The sequence below is a fragment of the Ambystoma mexicanum genome, chromosome 8 (assembly GCF_040938575.1).
Source record: "Ambystoma mexicanum isolate Mex_15411 chromosome 8, UKY_AmexF1_1, whole genome shotgun sequence".
In the NCBI taxonomy this organism is placed as follows: domain Eukaryota; kingdom Metazoa; phylum Chordata; class Amphibia; order Caudata; family Ambystomatidae; genus Ambystoma; species Ambystoma mexicanum.
Window position 1 is genome coordinate 309,112,213 of NC_090929.1, and position 21,937 is coordinate 309,134,149.

The window sequence follows — 21,937 nt, forward strand, 5'->3', positions numbered from 1 at the left end:
GTCTGGCAAGTTTACTCTCCTGCTAGGACTTTCTTATTTGGTCAATTGGGTGTGAGTCCCAGGCTCTCTGTATGCCTGGTTTACTCCCATGCCAGGACTTTCTTATTTTGTCACTTAGGTGCGAGTCCCAGACTTGCTGTGTGCCTGGTTTAATCCCCTGCCAGGACTTTATTAATTGGTTTAGTACTTGGATGTGGGTCCCAGACTCGCACTTATCATCAGTAATCACTTTCTCTTTTATATATTTCCAAGATTCTTTCATTATACTTTTTATATAATGGGTCAGCAACCCCTTTTCATTTGTCTTAGTCTCTTTGATCAAGCACCCCAGTGTCCGAGCTCCCTTATTTGGGCTTACCAGATTCATCAACTGTATGCGTCATCTGCCATGAAGTGCGCCAGTGTCCAAACCTCTCTCTCTGGGCTCACCGGTTTCTGTCAGCTGCTTTGGCATATTTCGCATCTCACTGTTCTCGCTGTGGCTTGCTTGCTGTCTGTCAGGGTGTTCCGTCTGCTCTCTGGTTCCTGCTTTGCCCCCTTCTTCACCTGACAGTTCCTGCTGAATGTGTCACAAGTGCAGTGAACCTTCCACTTCCAGACTTCTGCGGATGGCACCTCCAGCAGCTTCTCCTCTCCGTACTGCAGCCTGGTCTCCTTCAGTGTCCTGACTGACATTGGAAGAAGTGAATCTCTCTTTCTCGCCAGGTGTGGTGTTCTTAAATGTCAGCCACCTGTTAACCTTTTCCAACAACAAGAGCGCTGTGTTTGCTTTCCGGTTCTAGTGATCTTCGTTGCTCCAGTCCTCTTCCTCGTCTCAGTGTTATCAAGCAAAGGGAAATGAAAATACATTTGATGATTGGTCATGACTGGAGGTTCTACACCCACACTACAGTATCCCATACAGGAATAGGGAGGCAGAGGCTAAAGAAACAAGGAAATGCCTTCCTTGACCTATCAAGTTGACTGCACAACCCTGATGGTTGTCTTCCCTCATTTGGTCCTCCCACAGATAGCCACCCAAGAAGCAGAGTCAACTAGCTTCTGCCTTTACCTGGCTACATGAGGGGAGATTTCCCTCTGTGAAGCATAGACGACCTTGCTAGTTTCGTCACATATGCCATGTTATGATTTGCCATATGAGGCTTCAAGGTTGAACCATGACACATGAGACTTGTTTAATACTACTAAGAATCCCACCCTCTGCTCACACCTTAACCTCAACTGTCCCTTGTGAATTAGAAAGAAAGCATAAAAGGCATATAGTATTCTTTCTGCCCATCTGATGGTCAGAGGATCTAACCCCCAAGTAAATGCACCTGGCAAAATCAATAAAATAAAACCAAAAATCTGTATGCATGACAGGAAGGAAATCCAGAAGACAGAAGCTGTATGTACTGCAAATGAATTCATTTATTTATGTTCACATTTATAAAGTACGCTAAACATAAGGCCATAAAGGCGCTGTTACAACATGCTACATGAGTTAACGGAAGGAAAAAAGTACATTCAAATCTTTTAACACAATGCCCTGGCTCGGGAACATCCATGAAAGAAGGGGATAACTGAGCTAAGATTGTTAATCATAACGCTGTCTACCACACCTGTCCAGGTATGCTTTTGTCCCCGTGGTGTCTGTTCTTAACAATGCAGCAGCATCCTTCATATCTTTCTGAAACCTCAGAAGGCACTGTGACTCTGCTTCTAACGCCCTTCATTGGATGTCTTCCTGGCATACTAGAGCATTTTCCCAGTGTAGACATGACTTTCAGGATGCTCTCGACCTGATTCTGTTGGCACTGGTCGCAATCACTATTCATGTTAGTTTATCCAGGAGAATTACTTTATCTAGGTGACCGGGAACCAGCCACCAACCCAGTACACTTTCAAACTCTTCTGATACAGGAACAGAGACAAAATCCTTGCTTCCTTCCAGGACAGATAGTACAAGAGGGTAGAGAGGCTGCTACAGGTTATGTTCAAACTTGTTTGGCAACTAGGCTCAATTTTGATCCAATCACTGCAGTTAAAAAGACAAAGTTAGATAGTATACCTGCTTTGCCATAGGACTGAGGGCAGGATATAATTTCCCGAGAGTTGGGTCAGGGAAAGAAGCATCTAAAATTCACAGTACAATAAGCACTACATAAAATCAATCCCTAAGCAAGCCCATATATCGGAAAATGCATTTGTACTAAAGACATGAGACACTAAAACACTATCAACTTACGTCTACAAGTGAAATCACTGTATAGAGTGAATTAATAGCAGCACTGCCAGGCATATGGATAGGAGGGTATGGTGATGCAGGAGGGACAACACAAATAGGTCACTAATTAAAAAACGCATAAATATTATTTTAAGAAATATTGCTTCTTGATCCAAGGTAGTGACAGAGAACTGATCAATTCAGTCTCTATACACCAAGGATTGGCTGGTGGTCAAGGTAACTAGTGTTCCTGGGACTGGCACCTTGCAGAAAAGTTCACAACCTTAATCTCTGGAGGTTCACCAGAGTTGAGCTAGCCTTTCTGGTGCTTTGCACAGTTTTGTGCTGGTTTGATGGCGCATCTTAAAAATGGGCAACTCGATGGTCTTATTGGTGGTCAGTCACAGCTGCAGTAACTCAATGGGTTTCATCTGTGGCATGCCCACGCAAAGTGGGAGGCAATCGATTTGCCCCTAAGTACTTATATTGGCTCAACGCAGCTATGTCACTTCATTGGCTTCTTGAAGTGGATGGTTTGATCAGAATTTTAGCATTGTAAATCAGCACACAATAGTTCAGGTGATGGTCCATTGCATTGGGACACACAAGTTCAATCGATGACTGATTGGGTACTTGATGCTGGCTCGAATATTCTCTGACATCTGCTGAGCAACAACAGCAGCCAGAAGAGTCACGTCTTGACTAATGGGTGCTCTCCTCTCTCAGGATGAAATCTCTGAAACACCTCAAGGCACGGTGTCCATCTCTGTATGTCTGGGTGTCCAAGGCCTCTGGGCCTCATCAACAAGCATGCTCCTTGAATCTCCCAGTGAGCATTTCTCAGCACCATAACAATATTAAAGAAGGGCCATCTCTTCGTTTAGATTCTGTTGTCTTCATTCCAACATGGTGGCCATCAGAGTTCCCCTTTCCTGCACTATTTATCTACACAGCATAGCAGGGGATTTGTGGGTTCCAAGCCCACCTCTTAGATCCAATAGTGGCATCTTTCTTGTCAGGTGTCCAATCACTTTTGCAGCAATTTCTGAATGCCTTCCTGATGGAGTTGTTGGGTGGCAGACACTGAACATGCTTGGAGATGCAAATTGGTGGAAGTGACTCGTATTGCCACTTAGTTCCCATTCTAAGTCAACTCCACCCATCTCCTTCCTTCTCCAAAACCAAGTGCCAAGGCTACATTTACTAATTCCCTTCCTCAATTCCCTTCTACTTTAAAAGTTACACGCATCTGTTTGAGTGTATTTATTTATTTATTTGTCCATTTATAATGTGCCGGAGCCCGCAGGCATCAGGGCGTGGAAGGTAAGACTGGTGAAAGCAAGAAGGGTGACATGAGAGAGTAAACAGGATAGGATTTATTCAAAGACAATAGTTTTCACCTCTTTCCTGAACTTCAGAATATTTTTCCAGCTCGTAAGAATTTGGTAAATTTATTCCACAGAATGGCGGCCTGAGAGGCAAAGAATCTACCCATCCGTCTAACCCGCTTACTCCACAGTATAGATAGACACCACCACTCGATCTAGTAAGTCTGGTTTAAGATAGCATGGAGCCTTGCCATAAAGTAATTTGTGCACTATAGTCAGCACTTTAAAATGAATCCGAGCTTCCATGGGGAGCCAGTGCAGACTCCTCCTGTTGGAGGAGATTGGTTTGTGTCTGGATATGTTCTTAATGATCTGAATAGCATCGTTTTGCAAAACCTGGAGGCTTCTGAGACTGGTTTTACTAGCCCCCAGCATCAAGGAGTTACAGTAACCTTTCCTTGTCATTATTAGGGCACGAACCAGGGTGGCGCAATTAGTCTCCGAGACATAAGGCTTAACCAACCTTAAGAGTCGCAATACATATGGAGCCTTATTAGCAACACCCTCTGTGTTTGCATTGATGTTCAGAGAAGATTTGATGGTGAACTAACCTTGTCCACAGTCTTAATAAAGTGATTCTCAATGGAAAGACCAACATACTGCAGGTCCACTTTGGATCTTGCCTGTGGTGAGCCGAATATCATGATCTTCATTTTTTGGCATTCAACACATTCCATTGTTGGCCATCCACTGCTGGATAGTAACATACACTTTGTTGATTAGCTCCACATTCTCAGAGTACTTGCCGCTCAACTGAAAGACAAGCTGGGTGTCATCAGCATAGTTGGTAAAATGTACAAACCGCCTGTCCAGAAGATCAAAGAGTGGCCAGCAGAATACATTGAAGAGGGAGGGAGACATCACCCTGTGGCACGCCCCATTTCAGAGGTTCCTCAAGTGAACATGCATTGCCCCATACTATCACAGACACGCAAACTGTCAGGAATGACTTGATCCAAGCCAGAGCCTTGCCTGAATATCCACCTACGTTCATCAGCCGACATGACAATTTGTCATGGTCGGCAAGGTAGAAGGCTACTGGTGGATCCAACAACATCAGCAGCCCAGGCTTGCTTGATCCATGATCTGAAGCATCTCAGACTTCAAATTCAACAAAGTACTCTCAGTGCCGTAATTAGATCGGAAGCCTGTTTGTCTATGGTGTAGAGCTTCAGAGATTTCTAGGAATTCATGAAGTTGGAAAGTAGCCACCTTATACAAAATCTTCAGTAGGAAATGGGCATTAGAAATGGGGCTGAAGTTACAGTAATCTTTTTGGTGCAACTCAGGATTTTTAACAAGGGGGTCGCAGATGCTTACTTCAGGGCCATCGGGACACAACCATCTCTGAAGCTGGAATCAATGAGACAAATACGGAAGGGAAGAAACAGTGCTCTATTATTCAGGATGATTTTCGAGGAGAGTACTTCTCCAACACACGTGGTCGGACTCATTTTTGTCATGATGTTGTCTAGTGCTTCCTCCATTATACTTTTGAATTCAAACACTGAAAGAGCACATTGATCTATGTCCTTAGCGATGGTGTGACGAATCAACTTCCGGGGCACCAGTGGTCGTGGGATGAGTATCGGTTTCTAAACCATCAATCAGCCCCACATCTCTAGTACACCAGGAGGGATCCGAACAGATTGGAATACAAGCGAATTATAAGACCTCCTTGTCCAATTTATGATAACGTGGACGGAATGGCAGGATTATCTCTACAAAGTTGTGGATCGTTGGTTAGTTGCAATACAGCGAAAACACGATTATTGCCCAATGATAAAAGGGGCTGGCCAGTCAAGGTTGTATACAAATATCTACTTTATTATTACTACAACAGACATTTCTTGCACACTACAGTTACAACCCACACTGTAAAGAAACACAAATGACAGACCCTTTCACAAAGGAAAGGAATGCACTCTGGATACTGACAGGAGGGTAGTTGCTAAAGCAATCAGTCTTACTAATCAAGGTTATTTGGTTTGAACACCAAAGGGGCAAAGGGGCATAACTGTCTCTAGGGACCTTCAGAGAAAAACCACAATATAACTGGTGCTGAAGAAGTTCTTGGTGCTCAACAGTGTTGAGGTGGTTCAAGGGTGCTTTGTAGCCCGTGAGACAGAGTTAGTGGCGGGAGACAGCTGTGGGTACCAGGCGGCAGGCAGTTCGGCAAGCGAGGCTGGACGGACATCTGCAGGCTGTCCAGCACGGCGGCTCTAAGACAAGAATCTTTGTCTCTGGGCTGGTTGGTGGATCTGGAATGCTGGTCGAGGTGTCTCGGACAGCTCTGGTGACTGTGGCGTGACAACAGTCAGAGGTGCAGCTGGATGCAGTTCGAGGACTCGACTCTCTCGAAATTGTCCTTCAAAAGATGGAGGCTGGATGATGCTTGTGTGGCACTCCTCATAGCTTCTTCGCAGGGCTTGTGTCCTTTCAAGGCGGACGGGCCAAAGCGCGATCAGGAGGGTGTTAGCAGGTAGCAGCCTTGTCCTTTGTCCAGAGACTCTCTGGCACTTCACACCTGGGAAGCTTGCTGTCAGAACCTAGCAGGGCACTGTGTGTTCTGGCTGGGTACCGGTTCTGGAGCTGCTGGATGGGTCCTCTGAGTCCATTATCTCCCTCTATTCCCTGGGAGATGTGTAGGGGAGGGATCTTGCTTCCCTCTTGGAATTCCTGGCCTACCTTCACTGCCAGAATATCAAAAGGGGACTGAATCTTCAGCTCAGGTTCAAATGAGACCTTCTTCTTACTCCTTGAGTAGTGTTCAGATGATCTCATCAGTGAGGTGTTCAGCCCTCATTTAAAGCCAAACAGGCCTCAGTGATTGGTGCAGGCTCAGCCCACCTTAATGAACCAATCCTGGGTCCCCACCAACAATCTTCAGTGATGCTTCAGGGCAGAATCAGAGTGCTTGGCAACAGACAGGGGAAGGATGACAACATATATTTCTAAGTCTCACCCATCTTCATGACTGCTGTACATCAAAGTGTCTCCCTTATTAACTGAGCCCTATGCAGCGCTTGGTCACAACATGGGCCTCCTTTTAAGTAGGGGGTTGCAGGCAGACTTTTGTCTCCTACAATTCACATACTTCCCTGCTCTGAAAGGAGACATTCTCTGCCCTTTCATACCAAGTTGCCACATTGCATTACAAATAAGTGTTGGTCTCTGGTCTCCACTATAACTTCTGTAGATATGCCTTCCCTGAGGCCTGCTAATTAACATTCTTCAGTATTCGTTGCCACCAGCAAGGTGTAACAATGGAAATGCAAATCCATGGGGCCTTGAAATGCTAATCAGGCTGCCCACGTCCAGAGGCTTTTGATGTACTAACAGCTGTCAGGTGTCAGCTACAGATGGCAGGGGGGCGCGGCACTGGTAAGCTGTGTCCTCTCAGAGCACATGACATTTTTTCTGCTGTGCAGTGAACATGGAAAATATGTGTGGGAATGGCCCCACATATTTTCGGAGGTTAATCTCCCATCATTCATTTTTTTAAATAAACAAAAAAGCAAGTATCCCAGGCGAGCGCACTCTCCCTGTAAGGGTGGTCGAATTCCTCACAGATGGAAACACGGTCCGTACACTCCATCCCGGCTAGGCTTGCGCTAATCTTAGTTTGTGCTACCGTTTTTTTGCCTGCAAAGGCTTTATAAATATTTTCGCAATCTAAGTTAATAGGAGTAATTTGCAGTAACATGGGCTTTGGTTTTTCCAGATCCCGAAGGGTCTGGAAAAGTTTCTTAGAGTTATTTTCTGCACAAGCAATTTGATTATCAAAGAAGTTTTTTTTATTAGCAAAGAGGATCTCTGTCCGATACATTTTCTTAATTGATTTCCATTTGTCCGTATCAGTCGATCCTTCATCAAGCTCTTTCTGCTTTCCTTTTGTCTTTTTTTCGATCATGTAAGGCGGCAGAGTACCATTTCTGATCATTAACTTTCTCTCTGATGGATTTAGTAGTAATTGAGGCAACATGGTCTAGCATATCAGAGAAGCATATTTCAAATTCTGAAACCAGATGACTGGGGGAATCGGAGGACGAAGTAGATGTCATCAATGAGAGAAGACAAGTTTCCAGATCCTCGTGATGGATCCTATTAAGATTTCTGCTGGAGACCGTGCAAAGAGGGTTGGATTTATGAGCATATGGACAAGGCAGCGTAAAATCTAAAGTAATGAAGAAGTGGTCAGACCAGACACAAGGCTGAGTAGCAACTGGAGTTAGTGGTACATTTCTACTGGTGACACAGTCCAGTGTATTGCCCAAGTAATGGATCAGGTCACTGCCACTTCTAATGACATTTATTTTTGTAATATACAATTGAGCAAGTTGAACAGCTTTGAAATCCCGTAATACTATGGTAGATCTATTAGGTTTATGAAGGGAGGACAGTATGTCAGCCAAATCATCATGGAAAAAAGGGGTGTCATGGGGATGCCTATAAATCAGGACAATGTTAATACAGTTATTAGCAGTGGGTGGGTGTGCTCTTAAGAAAAAGGATTTCACAACCCCTGCAGGTTGCAGAGGTCTGAAAAAAGTTAAGGTACGAGCGAGCTATAATAGTGACCCCCAACCCCTGTTGGATTCACTTTTCTGTCAAAAGAAGGAATAGCCATGTGGTGTGGCTAAACATATATATTGGGACCACTTGATTCTTGAAACCACGTTTCCGTGATACCCCTGATATCAATATTGTAATCTATGATGTAATCTCGAACCTTTGGCAGCATCATGATCTAGCGATCTAGCATTGAGTAATGCCATTTTGGTTGGTTTGTTTTATATTTGCAGGGCCATACCTTTGTGTACGCAGGCCCAGGAATCACAGAATGTTTGTTTATGAGGCTTGGGGACGGTGGGTATCACTGTATGGTCATTTGCCATATTAGCCATGTCAAGGGAGAAGGAGAGCACTTACCCCTTTTTCGTGTTTCGCCACAGTGAGCTGCGGTCAGCATGGCTCAGCGCCGGTGCGTCTCACGCAGACCTATGCCGACTTGCTAGTCCCTGACGCACTGGCACTGATGCGCATGAAGGAAAAGAAAAGCAGTGTTTGTGCTAAACACACAGAGGAACAGTCAGTTTAGAATGATTTATTAGGCCAGCAAGCAGAAAATTGATATAATAAATGTGCAATGAATTAATGTGCAACAGCTAAAAACTTTGTTAAAATAAAAATTTCGAATCTAAATGAAAATGTATCATAAACACTGACAATACTTGCAGCAATCAACTACTGACACAAAATGCTAAAAGCTAAGTGCTGGTATAATTATAGGCAGAGAGTAACAAGAGCAGTGTCTATGGATTAGCTATATGTAAAGTAAACGCTGGCACGAGGCAGGTATTTAAATACTAGCAGACTTGCTAGTCCCTGATGCGCCGGCGCTGATGCGCCTGAAGGAAATGAAAAAGGCACGTGGACTACAACTCTGCTGGGAGTTGTAGTTCGCTATACAGCGTTTGTGCTAAACACAGGGGAACAGTCCATTTAGAAGGATTTATCAGGCAAGTAGCCAGTAAGCAGACAATTGATATAATAAATGTGCAATGAATTAATGTGCAACAGCTAAAAACTTAAAACAAGCTAAAAGCTAACAGGCTAAAAAGTGTAGCCAAACATTTAGAAGTCTAACCTCCATACACAGATGGAGTGTGAGTATATTTTGAGAAAGGACTGCCCTGTATTCAGCTGAATCCCTTTGGTACTAACATCACAGTTATTAGAATAGATACTATGAAAGATCTTTCTATCCCGAAGTTAACAAGTTGTCACCAGTTTATCACTGTGAAATGTATAAGGTTGATGTCATGATTGAGATTTTGAAGTACCCTTAGACAACACTGACATATGATTGCTTTTCTGTCTTGTATTTTAGCCATACCATTGATTTATTTGGCCTAGAGATGGTCGTTTTAACGATTTGGATATGAATAAAAAATTAAATTGTGTTTTTTTGATACCCACGTGTATGTGATCAATGCAGCTAAGTGAAAATAAGAATCACTTATAGGAATAACCACTCTCCTGATAGAGTGTAGGGAAGTTGGGTAGCTAGTGGTGTTCTTTTGCTCCTCGAAACAGTTTCTTCCTCGCACAGCCTTGCCCCCGAAAAAAAGAGGAGAACTTTTTGGCTCAAACTGTTAACTTCTTCTATGGATGTCAGTGGCCATGTTAGGCAACACATGCAGCAAAGTCCAGCCTGTGTTTAACCACATACGCTACTTTTTAACTACAGACGAAAAAGACATACTTTCCTGCATTATCTTTCTTCACTTTGTTCTTAAAATCTATTTATTTTAAATAAACTCAGGAGAGTACACCTCGCAGATGGCATATGTGTACATGCACTTCACCTTCAAATCCAGAGAGGCAGGATGCCAAAACCGCATAAGGTGAACACCAGTATATTCATGTGAGAACACCAGAATAGCCAGAGCTCTCTGGATCTGTGAGTAGAGCTATATAGGAACTGCATTAAAAACCATCAGGCAGCATCTGATCTTGCCAGCTCTTCTGTTTGTGGTTAGATCCTGGAGACTGGCCTATTAAAAAGCAAGTGTTGAGAGGAGAAGAATTGAGATGTCTTTATGGCCGCGAGGCAAACACATTCCTGAAGCAATGGCCAACCCTCGCTTTGTGTTTGCAAGACTTATTTAAGGTCCTGAGGTAGGTCAGCCATTCAGCCACATAGGAAATCGAAATAGATGTTGACACCCTTGGCATTCAGAATTTCAACCAGAGGTGCTAACACCTTGGTTAATATTCCGAGAAATGCATTGATTCCAAAAAGAAGGTCAGTGACCTGGTCATGATGTCCTTGCATAGAAAATTGCAGAAAATAATTGTGATTCTATTGAACATGAATGTACAAAAGTACAGCCTGGATATCTATTGTCCTAGAATAGCATTTATAGCAGAATTAATGTAATTATATACTGAAGCATTCCAATGTTAAACTGTATGATTCACACACAATAGTTCACGTTCTGGGTGTGATACACAGACGCTATATGGACTTACAAAAATATACATTAGTTATACCAAATGCTTTTTCAATCGCTGTTTCCATATTTCAGTCAACTTGATCGGGCTGCCATCCCCTTCACTCATTTCAGATGAGCCTAGCAACTTATGCAGCATAGAGTAAACCTGACGTGACTCAGCATCCTAGAAGGGTTTATGTAAGCCCTAAATCTGGCATTTCCATCAGACGTCTTCACCTGATGCCAAAACATCCTTGTGAACATTTGCACATAGGCAACTTGACACAGGAAGGATATTACTGCTGACTTAGAGCATCCCAATACATGCAAGATGCTGAAACCTCCCCATGAAGCCACAACTTGATCATTAATTGTCCCAGAATATCCCTAGGTTCTTGGACACATAACTGCCCGGGGCTGCCCTTCGCGAGGCTGTGGAACAGTCTCCTTTTAGTGATCCATCCAAACTGAGCATTCTCAAATTCAGATAAACCCTCAAAATCCACCTGTTTTAAATGACAAAATGGAACGATGCACCACTGTGAAATGCTAGCAGACGTGAATGGTCTGTCACAATGTTAGGCAAACTGTACTATTAGTGGCAGGACATAGCTGTGCATCATTAGCAGAGGAGGCAGAACATGGTGAAGTATTATATCATCATTTGGGCAGAGTCACAAAATTATTTTGGCCACTATCCTGTTCTCGGTATAGACCCTGCATGAAAGGCACTTCCTCACAATTTCAGAGGCTGCCATCATAGTGCAAGTGCAGGATCAAATGTGTCAGTATTTCAATCAGTAATGCGCTCTAATTCCTAATATGCCTGATACAATTACAGCCGCACATGTCAGGCGCTGCCAAGTGCAACCTCAAATGACCCTGTAATGCCATATAAAGCCAATAAATACTAAATAACTCAGTGTTGCCATAATGCAGGGGGTGCCAGAAATCCTTGGATGCTTACTGTAGTGGCTTCACATTGAGTGAGGCAGAAGGGCTGATCCCCAAGTTAGAGTCTCTGTGACAGCTTTTGCCTGAGGTTCTGGTGAGTGATCAAAGTGTGCCCGTATGGTCCAGCTCGTTGGCTAGTTTGAAGGCGATGCCCATATTGTAAAGTGTGGGTTTGGTTTAATGTCTGTCTGGAAGTTATGTTGGGGAGAGATGAGTATTAACTTTGTTTTGAAAGTGTTTGATGTGTGCCAGCTTTAAGCCGTATCACCCAAAAAGTAGTCTATGGTATCAAAGTTGTGTGAGGTTTCTGAAGAATAGAAGTGTAATCATGCGTGATAACCATAACTATAGGAGTGTAAGCTATGAGTTTTGATTATGTTTAGAAGCGGTGAAGAGTATATAAAAAGTGAGTCTCATTAGGTGTATAGCGGTAGAAGGATGTGATTTTAAATACTTTACATTTTAAAATACCTCCTAATTTTGAGATGGGATTGCATGTGATATTTATGGCATGGGTTAGATAGAAAGGACATGTCTAAGTAACCTACAACAAAACCTAGATTCTTCTTGAATCACCCTTGTAGTGTCTTTGTCTGGTGGAGTTAATCTCTATAAAGCCATAAGTGTCACTCCTGATAGAATACTAAGTACGCAGATCACACATATTGTATCTGGTAACTGACTTTCCTCATACTCTTACAAACAGTGCGATGCATGCCATACTGTACTCTCTATTTTGGGGGATTTGAGAAATTTAAATTCAGAAAGCAAAATCAGGAGAAATTCATAATGTATTATTTGCTAACATGTTTGTAACATTTGCTGACTCTTGAAGTACTTCTCAGTGAAAACACATTTTGGTTTGAAAAATGTTTTGCAAACGTAATTTACAAAACTTAAGTACAGGGGTACCCACTCTTTAATTGTGGGATTTTACTTAGAAGAAAAATAAGTGGAAGAACTAAGTGTACATAGAGTTTTTCCAAATATTTTAACAATTCTAAAAATGGTCACAGCTGTTTCTTAACAATAAATTAAAGTTGTAATGGTTCAACTTCCAAATCAAATCAGATAATTTTCTTTTTAAAGTTGAATCTTATGAAAATGCTATTTTTGCTCCTTATAAGTTTTAAATAAATTAATCAAAAATAAAGCTAAATCTTTCGTACATTGTTTTATTTTTGTATTTGTGTTTAATTGTTACATTGACAATTTTTACAAATCAGCATTCAAGGTTAAGTCTTTTGGGTTGCCTTTGTTTGCATCCAAACTTTCTGTTTCTTTCTTTCCTAAGTCTTTTGTGGCATCATGGTTTAGGATCCATGAAGGCTTCTTCTTACTCAGGACAGCTGTCAAGTTTATTGCCCGCTTGTTCTTCTAGGTCTAGACCCGGAAGGATCTTGGCCGTGGCTATGACCAGATATATCTTTTCACCACTTATCATTCTGGTCCACCAGACCTCCTCCTCTAATGCATATGCTGCCTCCTAGTGGTGTTTAAGATAGGCGATTCTTGGCTTTACTGTGTCAGGGCATGACAGCAAAAGGTGTCGTATTGTTTCTGTCTGGTTCTTATTTTCACAATAATGACAATAGTTCAAAGTTGATTGGCCACAAATAGCGAGGATCTCGTTCGTTTTTAGGACATTCAAGAATGCTCTAAGGAATATTGAGCGCAGTGATCTGTCTGGAAATGTCTTCAAGTATTATAATAGTTGATCCACCTTTTGTGTGTTTGGAGGCAGGTGTCAGTTTATTGTTAGACGCTGTGGCCAAGGATTCGATCCAATCCCAAGTTTTCAATCTATTCTTTTCTTTGTCTGGGTTGCAGTCCAATTCCTCCTCTCCTCCTCTGAGCTTCCAATGGTGGAGAGTAATGACAAGTTTTTATTGGACCAGTCAGTCAGCATCCTATTCTTGCCGCCCTCCATTTCTTTGTAGATAGTTTCCAGTGTTTTTGGGTGGCGATGTTGCTGGATCTTGCCGAAGAACATCAGGCTGTTTCTGTCTACTGACGCTTTTAATGAGGGCAGGCTTAGTTCTCTTCTGATTGATGCTATCGGAATAGAAGGGGGCAGTTTCAGCACTTTATGCCAAAATGGGCCTTCCAATTTGTTCCAGGTTTTAGCTGGGATTTGCGGCATCGCTTCCCTTCCGTAAGAGATGGTTGGTATGGCCTTTGTTTTGTAGAAGTTAATTGCTGGAAGCAGGGAAAATGGCCCATATTTTCTGTCTAAAACCGTTGTTTGTGTGGCTAATGTAATGGTCTTGGCATAGAGTACTTCCTGCATGGAGGATTCCACTGGACTCCTATTAATTGTTACTCCCAGGTAGTTGAAGTGTGGTACTATCTCCAGTGTCTGACAGTCAAGATACCAATGCAGGTGTTCTAACCTTTAAGATGATTTTTCCATAATCATGACTTTAGTTTTGTTTGTGTTTATTTCCAAATCGTTCTTTATATGTATGTCGAGAGGCTGTTCAATTGGCACTGTAGACCGATTGCAGTGTGGTCCAAGAGGATGATGTCGTTGGGAAGGATCTGGTGTTGTTTTCAAGGTCTACAATATCACCCATGTAGGCGTTGTATAGTGCCGGTGCCAAAGGGCACTCCTGCATTACGCCTCTGTTGGTTTTTATCAGATTTGAGATGTGACCTGCGCTGTTGAGCCTCAATCGCATTGAAGTGTCGGAGTAGAGCAGTTTGAGGGATACATGAGAGAAGAGGGACAATCCCAGTTTGTTAATTAAGACCACATTTTCTCTCTATTGGCCCGGTCGAATGCCTGAACTATGTCTATAAATGCGACAAAAATTCACGGACGCCCCTCCAGTACCTTAGCCTTTAGGATGCTGATTAGCTTTATGTTGGCTGTTGTTCCCAAGTTTTTAACAAAACCCGATTATATGGGTCCACACAACCAGCCTATTTTACCCAGGCTAGGAATTCGTACTACATTTAGGTGGGAGTCACACCATGTAATTCTTGACATTTCAAAATGATAGGTACTATTTTTAAATTGATAAAAGTGCTTTTAATGTGGCCTGAAATTTTGAAACTAACTTTTCCAAAAGCAGGACGAGGAAAAGGGACTATGAAGAGGTATTATGACTGGGTGAGGAGGAGTAACTTTGGCAAGGAAAAGAAAGAGGGATAGGAGGAGTGACAAAGATGAGGAAGAGGGTCAAGGAAAAATAATACAGACTAGAAAGAGGAAGAGGGACCAGGAAGATGGACCAGGACTGTGACGCAGACTCCATGAATGACAAGGCTTTGCGGTTTACATTTGTTTAATTGTGGATGTGTTCCGACACTGCAGCATACCTGCAGAAGACAGCATGGTGAGCAGCAGGACACAACTAATAAAATGCTGTGATGCAGACAATGCATGTAATAACATTCTCAATTTCCATGCCAAATAAATAGTCTGCTTTTCAACACCTTTTCTCTTTTTTCGTCTCTCTGCAGCAATGTTTTTGCCACAAGCAGAGATACCAAGGGGGCCTGGGGGAGGGGAAAAGTGTTGTAACACAGCCAAAATACAGCAAACAGGAAACGATAGATGTAACAAGCCTGCCCACTACTTTCACCCATTCGGCATCAAGGATATATTTCAATCAATTATGCAAGTAAAGAAGCACATTGCCATAGGGAGGAGCAAAATGAATGCACACTTTTTAACAATCCATGAACATTTAAGTTTACACAATTGATTTTAATGGGGACTGAAATTATGACACTAAATTAACTAAAAGAGGACAAGGAAAGTGGGCTAAAACAAGGAAGAGGTACCTGTATGAGGATGAGGGTTGTGGAGGAGAGGAGAGGCAAGGAAGATGGAGGAAGAGCACAAGGAAGAATGTCAAAGGATGGCCAGGCTGTGCCACACTTGCTCTCATAGGCCAGCCTTTGTGTTATGTTTAGACCCCCTTAGTGAATAACTGAATCTGTATGCAGAAACATGTGACCTGCTTAAGTGTATCAGAAGCAATTTACATAACATTTGAAAAAGTTCAGAAAGACAGCTTAAAACAATATTTAACTTTTTATCAGCAAGTCCTACCTTTGATTGTTATATTTATAAAATTTATTGGATTTTAAGAAAAGTTGATATTGATTGGTTCAAAAGTTTGGCATTACTTTTAGAATGTAGTATGACACATCCCAACTTTGTTTAAAGGTTACCAGAGCTCGAGAGAGAATGTGTATTGATTAGTAAATCAATGGCCCTTCTTCTTTAAAATTACTTCTATCACATTTTACTAGCCAATCAAATCTTATGTTTAATTATAAAATGATTGGAGTTACCAAAAGGTTAATATGAAAAACAGCATGTTGTTGCCAGTAGGTAACCCAAATGCACTCCTTTGGGAATTAATCCCTTCAATTCAATATTACAAAAATTGAATTGACACATGTGAGTTACCTCCTGGCAACAGCAGGCTGTTTTTCATATTTGTCTCCATTGTGTTCTTCTTGCCGGTGAACCAAACCCAGTTGCACCCGAAGTTGACAAAAACGTCAATTTGCAGATCTAAGTTTCCTCAAAAATTGCCAATTCAAAAAATCACAATTACGAAATAAAGTAATTATGGACACAATATTATGCACATTGGGTAGCCAAATTCACTGCTTCGTATCTTCTTTAACTTTTTCATGAATCAAACATGTGATCTGAAGCCTGGATGCGGGCACAAGGGACACACAGCCATCACCTCCATGCATATTCCTGTATGTGAGATATTCTCTGCATTGGATTGCTGAGATGAGTCCAGTGCCCCCACCCCAATACCCTCTTTTTGAATCTGGGTTGACAATCGCAACTCCTTGTTTTTTCCTTAAAAACATAACACTGCAAATTTGTCTTAACCCGGTGTGCTTTGAGCACATGCAAGTGGACTGAGCCATTAAGTGAAACTTTGTGTACACTGAGTCTTCTTTGCACTGACTCATGCTTTGTTTTTAGAAGTCTTCTTCCTGTAAGACCAGTTACTCAAGTAGTGAATGGATGAGAAGAATGGGTAAGGTATTGTTAAAAAGTAAGACAAGTGACTGATACCTACCCTTTGATGTCACAAGGTGAAGATTATCGTTCCCCAACCAGAACTCTGTCAACCGGCTGCCGAAACCATTTTTGTATGTAACCCAGTCGCGCCTGAAACTGACCGAACCATCCCAGCGTCTCTGGAAGACCTGAGAGAAAAAAAAAAAGTCAAGAAAGGATGAGAGTTGGCCAAGGCAATTGAGGGGACCAATGAAGAAAGCTTGCATTCATGGTTTAGAGAATAGTGCTTTCTCTTTGCCATCAACTTTAGATTATGTTACAAATGTTTATTATGTCCATTATTTATTTCACTTATTTTTATTTATTCTGTCTCTGTCCCGCACTTTCCACTTCCCCCTCCTCCCACGCACTTTCCCCCTTTTCCCTTACCATGCCCTTGTGCGTTCTCAATGTCACTGGGCCTAGTAAGATCTTTGTTTTTGTTCTCTCCTGTTCCCCTCCCTTTGCCAGGTCGCACTTGTGTACGAGCACGATATAAATAAAATATCATTTCATTTAATTTCATCTTGTCTGTGACTTGATTTTTCCTTTCAGAAAAATGTATCCAAAGAAGTAATCACGATTCTTAAAGTACTCTTTTTAAAAAAAAAAGTGTATGACTGCTCAAGGCCCTCTGTATTGTGCTCTTTTTGTTACTTTTTCTATAGTTTTTTGCAAAGTGCCAGAGCCTACATTGCAAATCACTGAATGAAACCTATTAAATGTGAAGGTTTCGAGGGCAGGGAGGGTTACCCAGTGATTATTTTGATTAGGGATTACCAAATCAGTTTCCCAGATGCAAACCTCTCTAAAGAATAGAGGTTTAAACCATCTTTGATTATTCAAACCATTTGAATTTAAAACTGAAATTGTTTCAAAAGTTTCAAAGCCTGATTTGAGTGACTTGAATAGACCAGAGTACCTGTTTTTGTGGTGTGGCTCATACCTTTGGCTGCTTTTTCTGTTTTCATAAAATTTATATCTATTGTATTTGATTTTTTTTATAACAGACCTGTCTTATGATTTGGTACTATAGAACCAGATTTCAAACCATAGGTTCCTATGTTTTGAAGTAGTTTGCACCAAATTGTACTGCAAAAAAAGTGAACCGAGCATTTTAAGACTAGTTTCTTTTCCCCTTACGAGACAGCTCTATTGTGTCTACAGTGATTCAAATTGACTCAGTCCATAATTTCAGTGCCTAAAGCCAGGATTCCAACCAAAACTTCAAGCCTAGGCCAATTAAACCTTTAATGTTTACGAATGTGCTGAATGACTGAAAGGCATATTTGAACAGTGTAGCCCATGGCCCATGGGGCCCAGCTAGTATGGCCTACATGCTTGTCCTCTGAAGGACCCTAGAAATAAAAATGCAGTCACAAGGGTAAGAAAAGTTTTTTTTTAATTTAATTTAAATGTTTTATTTAAGAACAAGTTTGGTTAGTTCATACATAAACCTTTACACTTCAACCTTCAACGAATAATAAACTTTAACACTTCTGCAAAATAAAATGTACACTACAATACAAAATAATACCAGCATATGTGTTGAAGCATGTTCAAACAAAGCGTAGTACAGTCACATCATCGAATCATGTTTTCATTTGCTAGCCTCATCAATTTTGCTATCACCCAGTTAACTGTTTCCAAACAGACTCGATATTCCTATTCAGCCAGTGTACATTCTGAATCATCTGACACTCACTCATGTGTCACATGATCATAATCCCTGAGAACCTTGGAAGCCCGGGAATTCGTCCTCCCAAATTGCTCTCCAATCTGCTTTGCCCTGCAAAATTTTGTTTTTTAGTTCCTCTAAGATATAAGGCAGCAGAGTAGTGAGGGCTATTATTAGACTCTCATTTTTGGCCGTCCTCAGTCTCGGCCAAAAATTGTCTGACAGTACCCAAAGGATAGAGTGGGTAAAATTTTCCAGTAGACTGATTCTTTACTCTCGGAATGCTGGGCACTCCACGCCCAGGTGATACAGGGATTCGTTTTGAGCTCTGCCACATGCACAGCAGCCTCACATCTCTTTACAGATTTGGGGTTTTGGCCCCATAACTACCATCATTGGGAAAATATTCAACAAAAATCTTAAATATAAGTCCCTCTGCTTTTTAGAGGGAAATCTTTTTATATATACGATTTTGCCATATTTGCTGGGAAACATAGATGCTTGTTGTTTCTATAAAATTGCAACCTCTTGAGATCTTCATAGTCAGAATTTCTGTCCCATCTCTTTATTTTTTTCTTAACTATGTGCGCGCTATCTTCAAACTCTACTTGCATCATTGCAGCATAGGTCTTCTTCACCTTCCATTATTTTAGACACTAGGGACAGGGATCTTTTTATACATTGTGCCCACCATGATGTCAGACCCAGTTCTAGCCTAATTATGCTCATCGGGGTGGACTTTGGTAAGTTTAGAACTGACTTCCATATTTTGCTTTCTATGCAATCTAGGAAGGCCAGATCTGTGAATAATATAAGTTCACACCCATACAATATTGTTGCCGTTATTTTACGTTTGTACAGCTCAATGAAAGGCACTATGGAATATGCACATAGCTTCTTGTCTATGACTTTCATCAGGGAAATTGACATATTGGGCTTCCCCTCCATCTTGCCATTTTGCATAGTGAAATGTTCCTTTGTCGATATCGGGAAACCCAAGTAATTTATGCTACCAACTTGTTTAATTGCAGTACAATTTACTTGTCAGACGTATCTCCTGCCTTTGCGTTTGGTAGTAAATGTCATTATATATAAGATTTAAGAGGGTTAACTTTCAGGTGATTTAGCTCCAAGAAATCTTGCACACCATTGAGAAGCCTCTGAAGGCCCATCGGGGTGTAGTCCATTAATATTAGGTCGTCGGCATAGGCGATAACATTCACTTTTAGATTTTGCCATCTAGGCGAGAATCCTCCCCATGCCAGGCTTTCCTTCCATAAATTCGCTAGATATACATTAAAGATGGTTGGGGCCACGACACGGCCTTGTCTCACCCCTTTAGTTATCAGGATGGAATTGGACATGTCCCCCTGACTGTTAGTCAGATTTTTACTGTGTTATCTCTGTAAATCTGTTGTATCATTCTTAAGAGGCCCCCAGTGACTTAATTTTCGCCAAATATTTGAGTATTGACATTACCGAAGGCGGCACTCAGATCAACTACAGCTACGTAGAGTGTTTTACCAAAATGTCCTCCAATGTCTGAGGTACAAGCAGACAGAGCGTGCGTCAGCGTGCCCATGACCTTCCTAAAGCCAGTTTGAAGAGGGTTAAGGATTCTCTTCTTGTCGATCCATTTACATCGATCCCTTAGCACTAGTTTGGCAAAGATTTTAGGTGCCGAGTTTATCAGTGCTATTGGTCGGTAATTGGCTGGGCTCGATCTCTCACCACCTTTGAAGATAGGAACTGGAGTGGCAGAGCGCCAAGAGGCCAGACAGTCTGAGCCCCTTGCAATACACCAAAAGAGTCTGGCTAGGATGTCAAACCAAAGATCAGAATGTTCCTTATAAAATTGATTCAACGCCCCACTTGCCCTTGAGTTATTCAGTGTTTTGATTGCCATGGAGATGTGTGTTGTGTGGAACTCAAACTTCCATAACTCGGCCTTGGGTTGTGTATTCCTGCCCTTGATGGATTTGGACCCTTTGTGCGGAATTTCTTTTGATAGTATTCACATCACTCCGCCTTTGATAAGCAGCAGGATTGTAGACTTGACTCTACGCAGTGTTCCATGATTTCTTCAACCTTGTAGTCCTCCTCTTCGTCATCCAAACTCACCTCCGAAGGACACAAATGTGTTTGGGTCTTGAAAATCCATGGTGAAGCGGTTAATCTCTCCATCTGTTGAGTGGAGGCTGTAAGCTCTTTTTCCAGACTTATTCCTCCTTCTGCTGGGAAAATACTTTGTCTGTGTTCTATTTCCCCTAAAACCGGTCCCGAAATCTCACATACTGCGATTTCAACCAGGATGGTCTGTGTAAAATCTGCCTCAGGGTGCTCACCCCACATACTGGTCTGGCTAATTTCAATGAGACATTTAGTATGGAGATTTAGTTTGCCTTATGGGAAAAAAAAACAAGATTTTTGATTTGTCCTGTGCTGATGGTTTTCCTATCAGTGGGGACCCACTTGGGGTACCAGCATGGGCCAGAGAGAATGTTTGCTTACTCCTGAGGTTGTACCGTTTTTGGTGCCTTTCATTGTTGGGGGTGTAATAGAGCTCAAGCTGGCGGGGCAGGCTGTCAGATAGACAAGGGAGGAGAGAGTAAGGCACTTAGTGTGTCCAAGGGGCAGAGTGATTTGGCCTCTCACTCGCAGTCCCACTGTCTATTACACCCATCTTCAGTTTTTCCTTTCTGTTTTCCTTGTGAGGCGCAGACTGGGACTTCCTCTTCCCTTTCCCGAACCGCGGACTGCAGTGTGCTGTGCACACTTGACAGCCACACTTCTAGATTTCCACTAAACACAGGTGTTATGATTGTGTGCAATTTCACAAAATGCTTTGCCTGGGTGTGGGCAGCTGAAAGGACACCTAGACAAGAAGTCCCACAGTCACTGCATACACTTTCCAAGACTAAAGCACATAAGCGCTGGTACGTGGTGAGTGAGCACGGGGAGCTAGCTAGAGAGGAGAACCCAAATGTTGGGAATTTGTAAGGGCCACCGGTTTCACCCCTCACATCCAGCGGATCAGCCTTCACCTCATTCACCTGGGCACAATCAACAAGCCATCAACAAGCCAGAAGACAGATCTTGGCTTGTGCATCCAGAGATCGAATGCTATCCTCACCTCGGCCCGCAGACCGCCAGCTCCGCTCCCTCCCAAGACGTTTCTGAGGGAAGGTCTCAATTTGTCCTCTCAAGTCACAGGCTCTTAGACCTCATTGGCCTCAGGCAGTGGGAGCAAGCACACTCGGTAGCTCCGATCGAGCTGGCCATTTTCGATTAGAGGAAAGCACCTAGGTACCTAAGTACTTTATAAAAAATGTAGTGTGTGTTTTATTTATTTATGTGGTGTGTTCATATGTTTTGTGTTGGATTAAAGCATCCAGCCTACTATGGGGCTGGATGGAATGTTTGAAAGGGAAAAAAAGTTGAAGAACAAAGGAACAGAACTCCCTGCCTAAGAATGGACTGGGCAGGGCAGAAAGGTTTCTTGAGAGAGCTTGAAACGAAAAAAGAAAAATTAGAAACACTGTTGGAAAATTATCAGGAGAGAGGCAGAGGAGAGGAAAATAAAATAAAAAGCCTTACCTGGTGGCCTCAACCTTGAGCGGCCCCCAGGTCCTAAATTCATCAATGGCTCAATGGCACCAGGTGGCA

General features: G+C 42.2%; 1 protein-coding gene across 1 annotated transcript in view; it reads right to left on the reverse strand.

Moving 5' to 3' along the window:
• Positions 1–21,937, reverse strand: part of LOC138471866 (ficolin-1-like) — a 396,029-nt gene that overhangs the window by 236,613 nt on the left and 137,479 nt on the right. Inside the window, exon 8 of the mRNA XM_069609725.1 lies at positions 16,613–16,742. Within this exon, the coding sequence (XP_069465826.1) occupies positions 16,613–16,742 (130 nt within the window). The remainder of the gene's footprint in view (positions 1–16,612; positions 16,743–21,937) is intronic.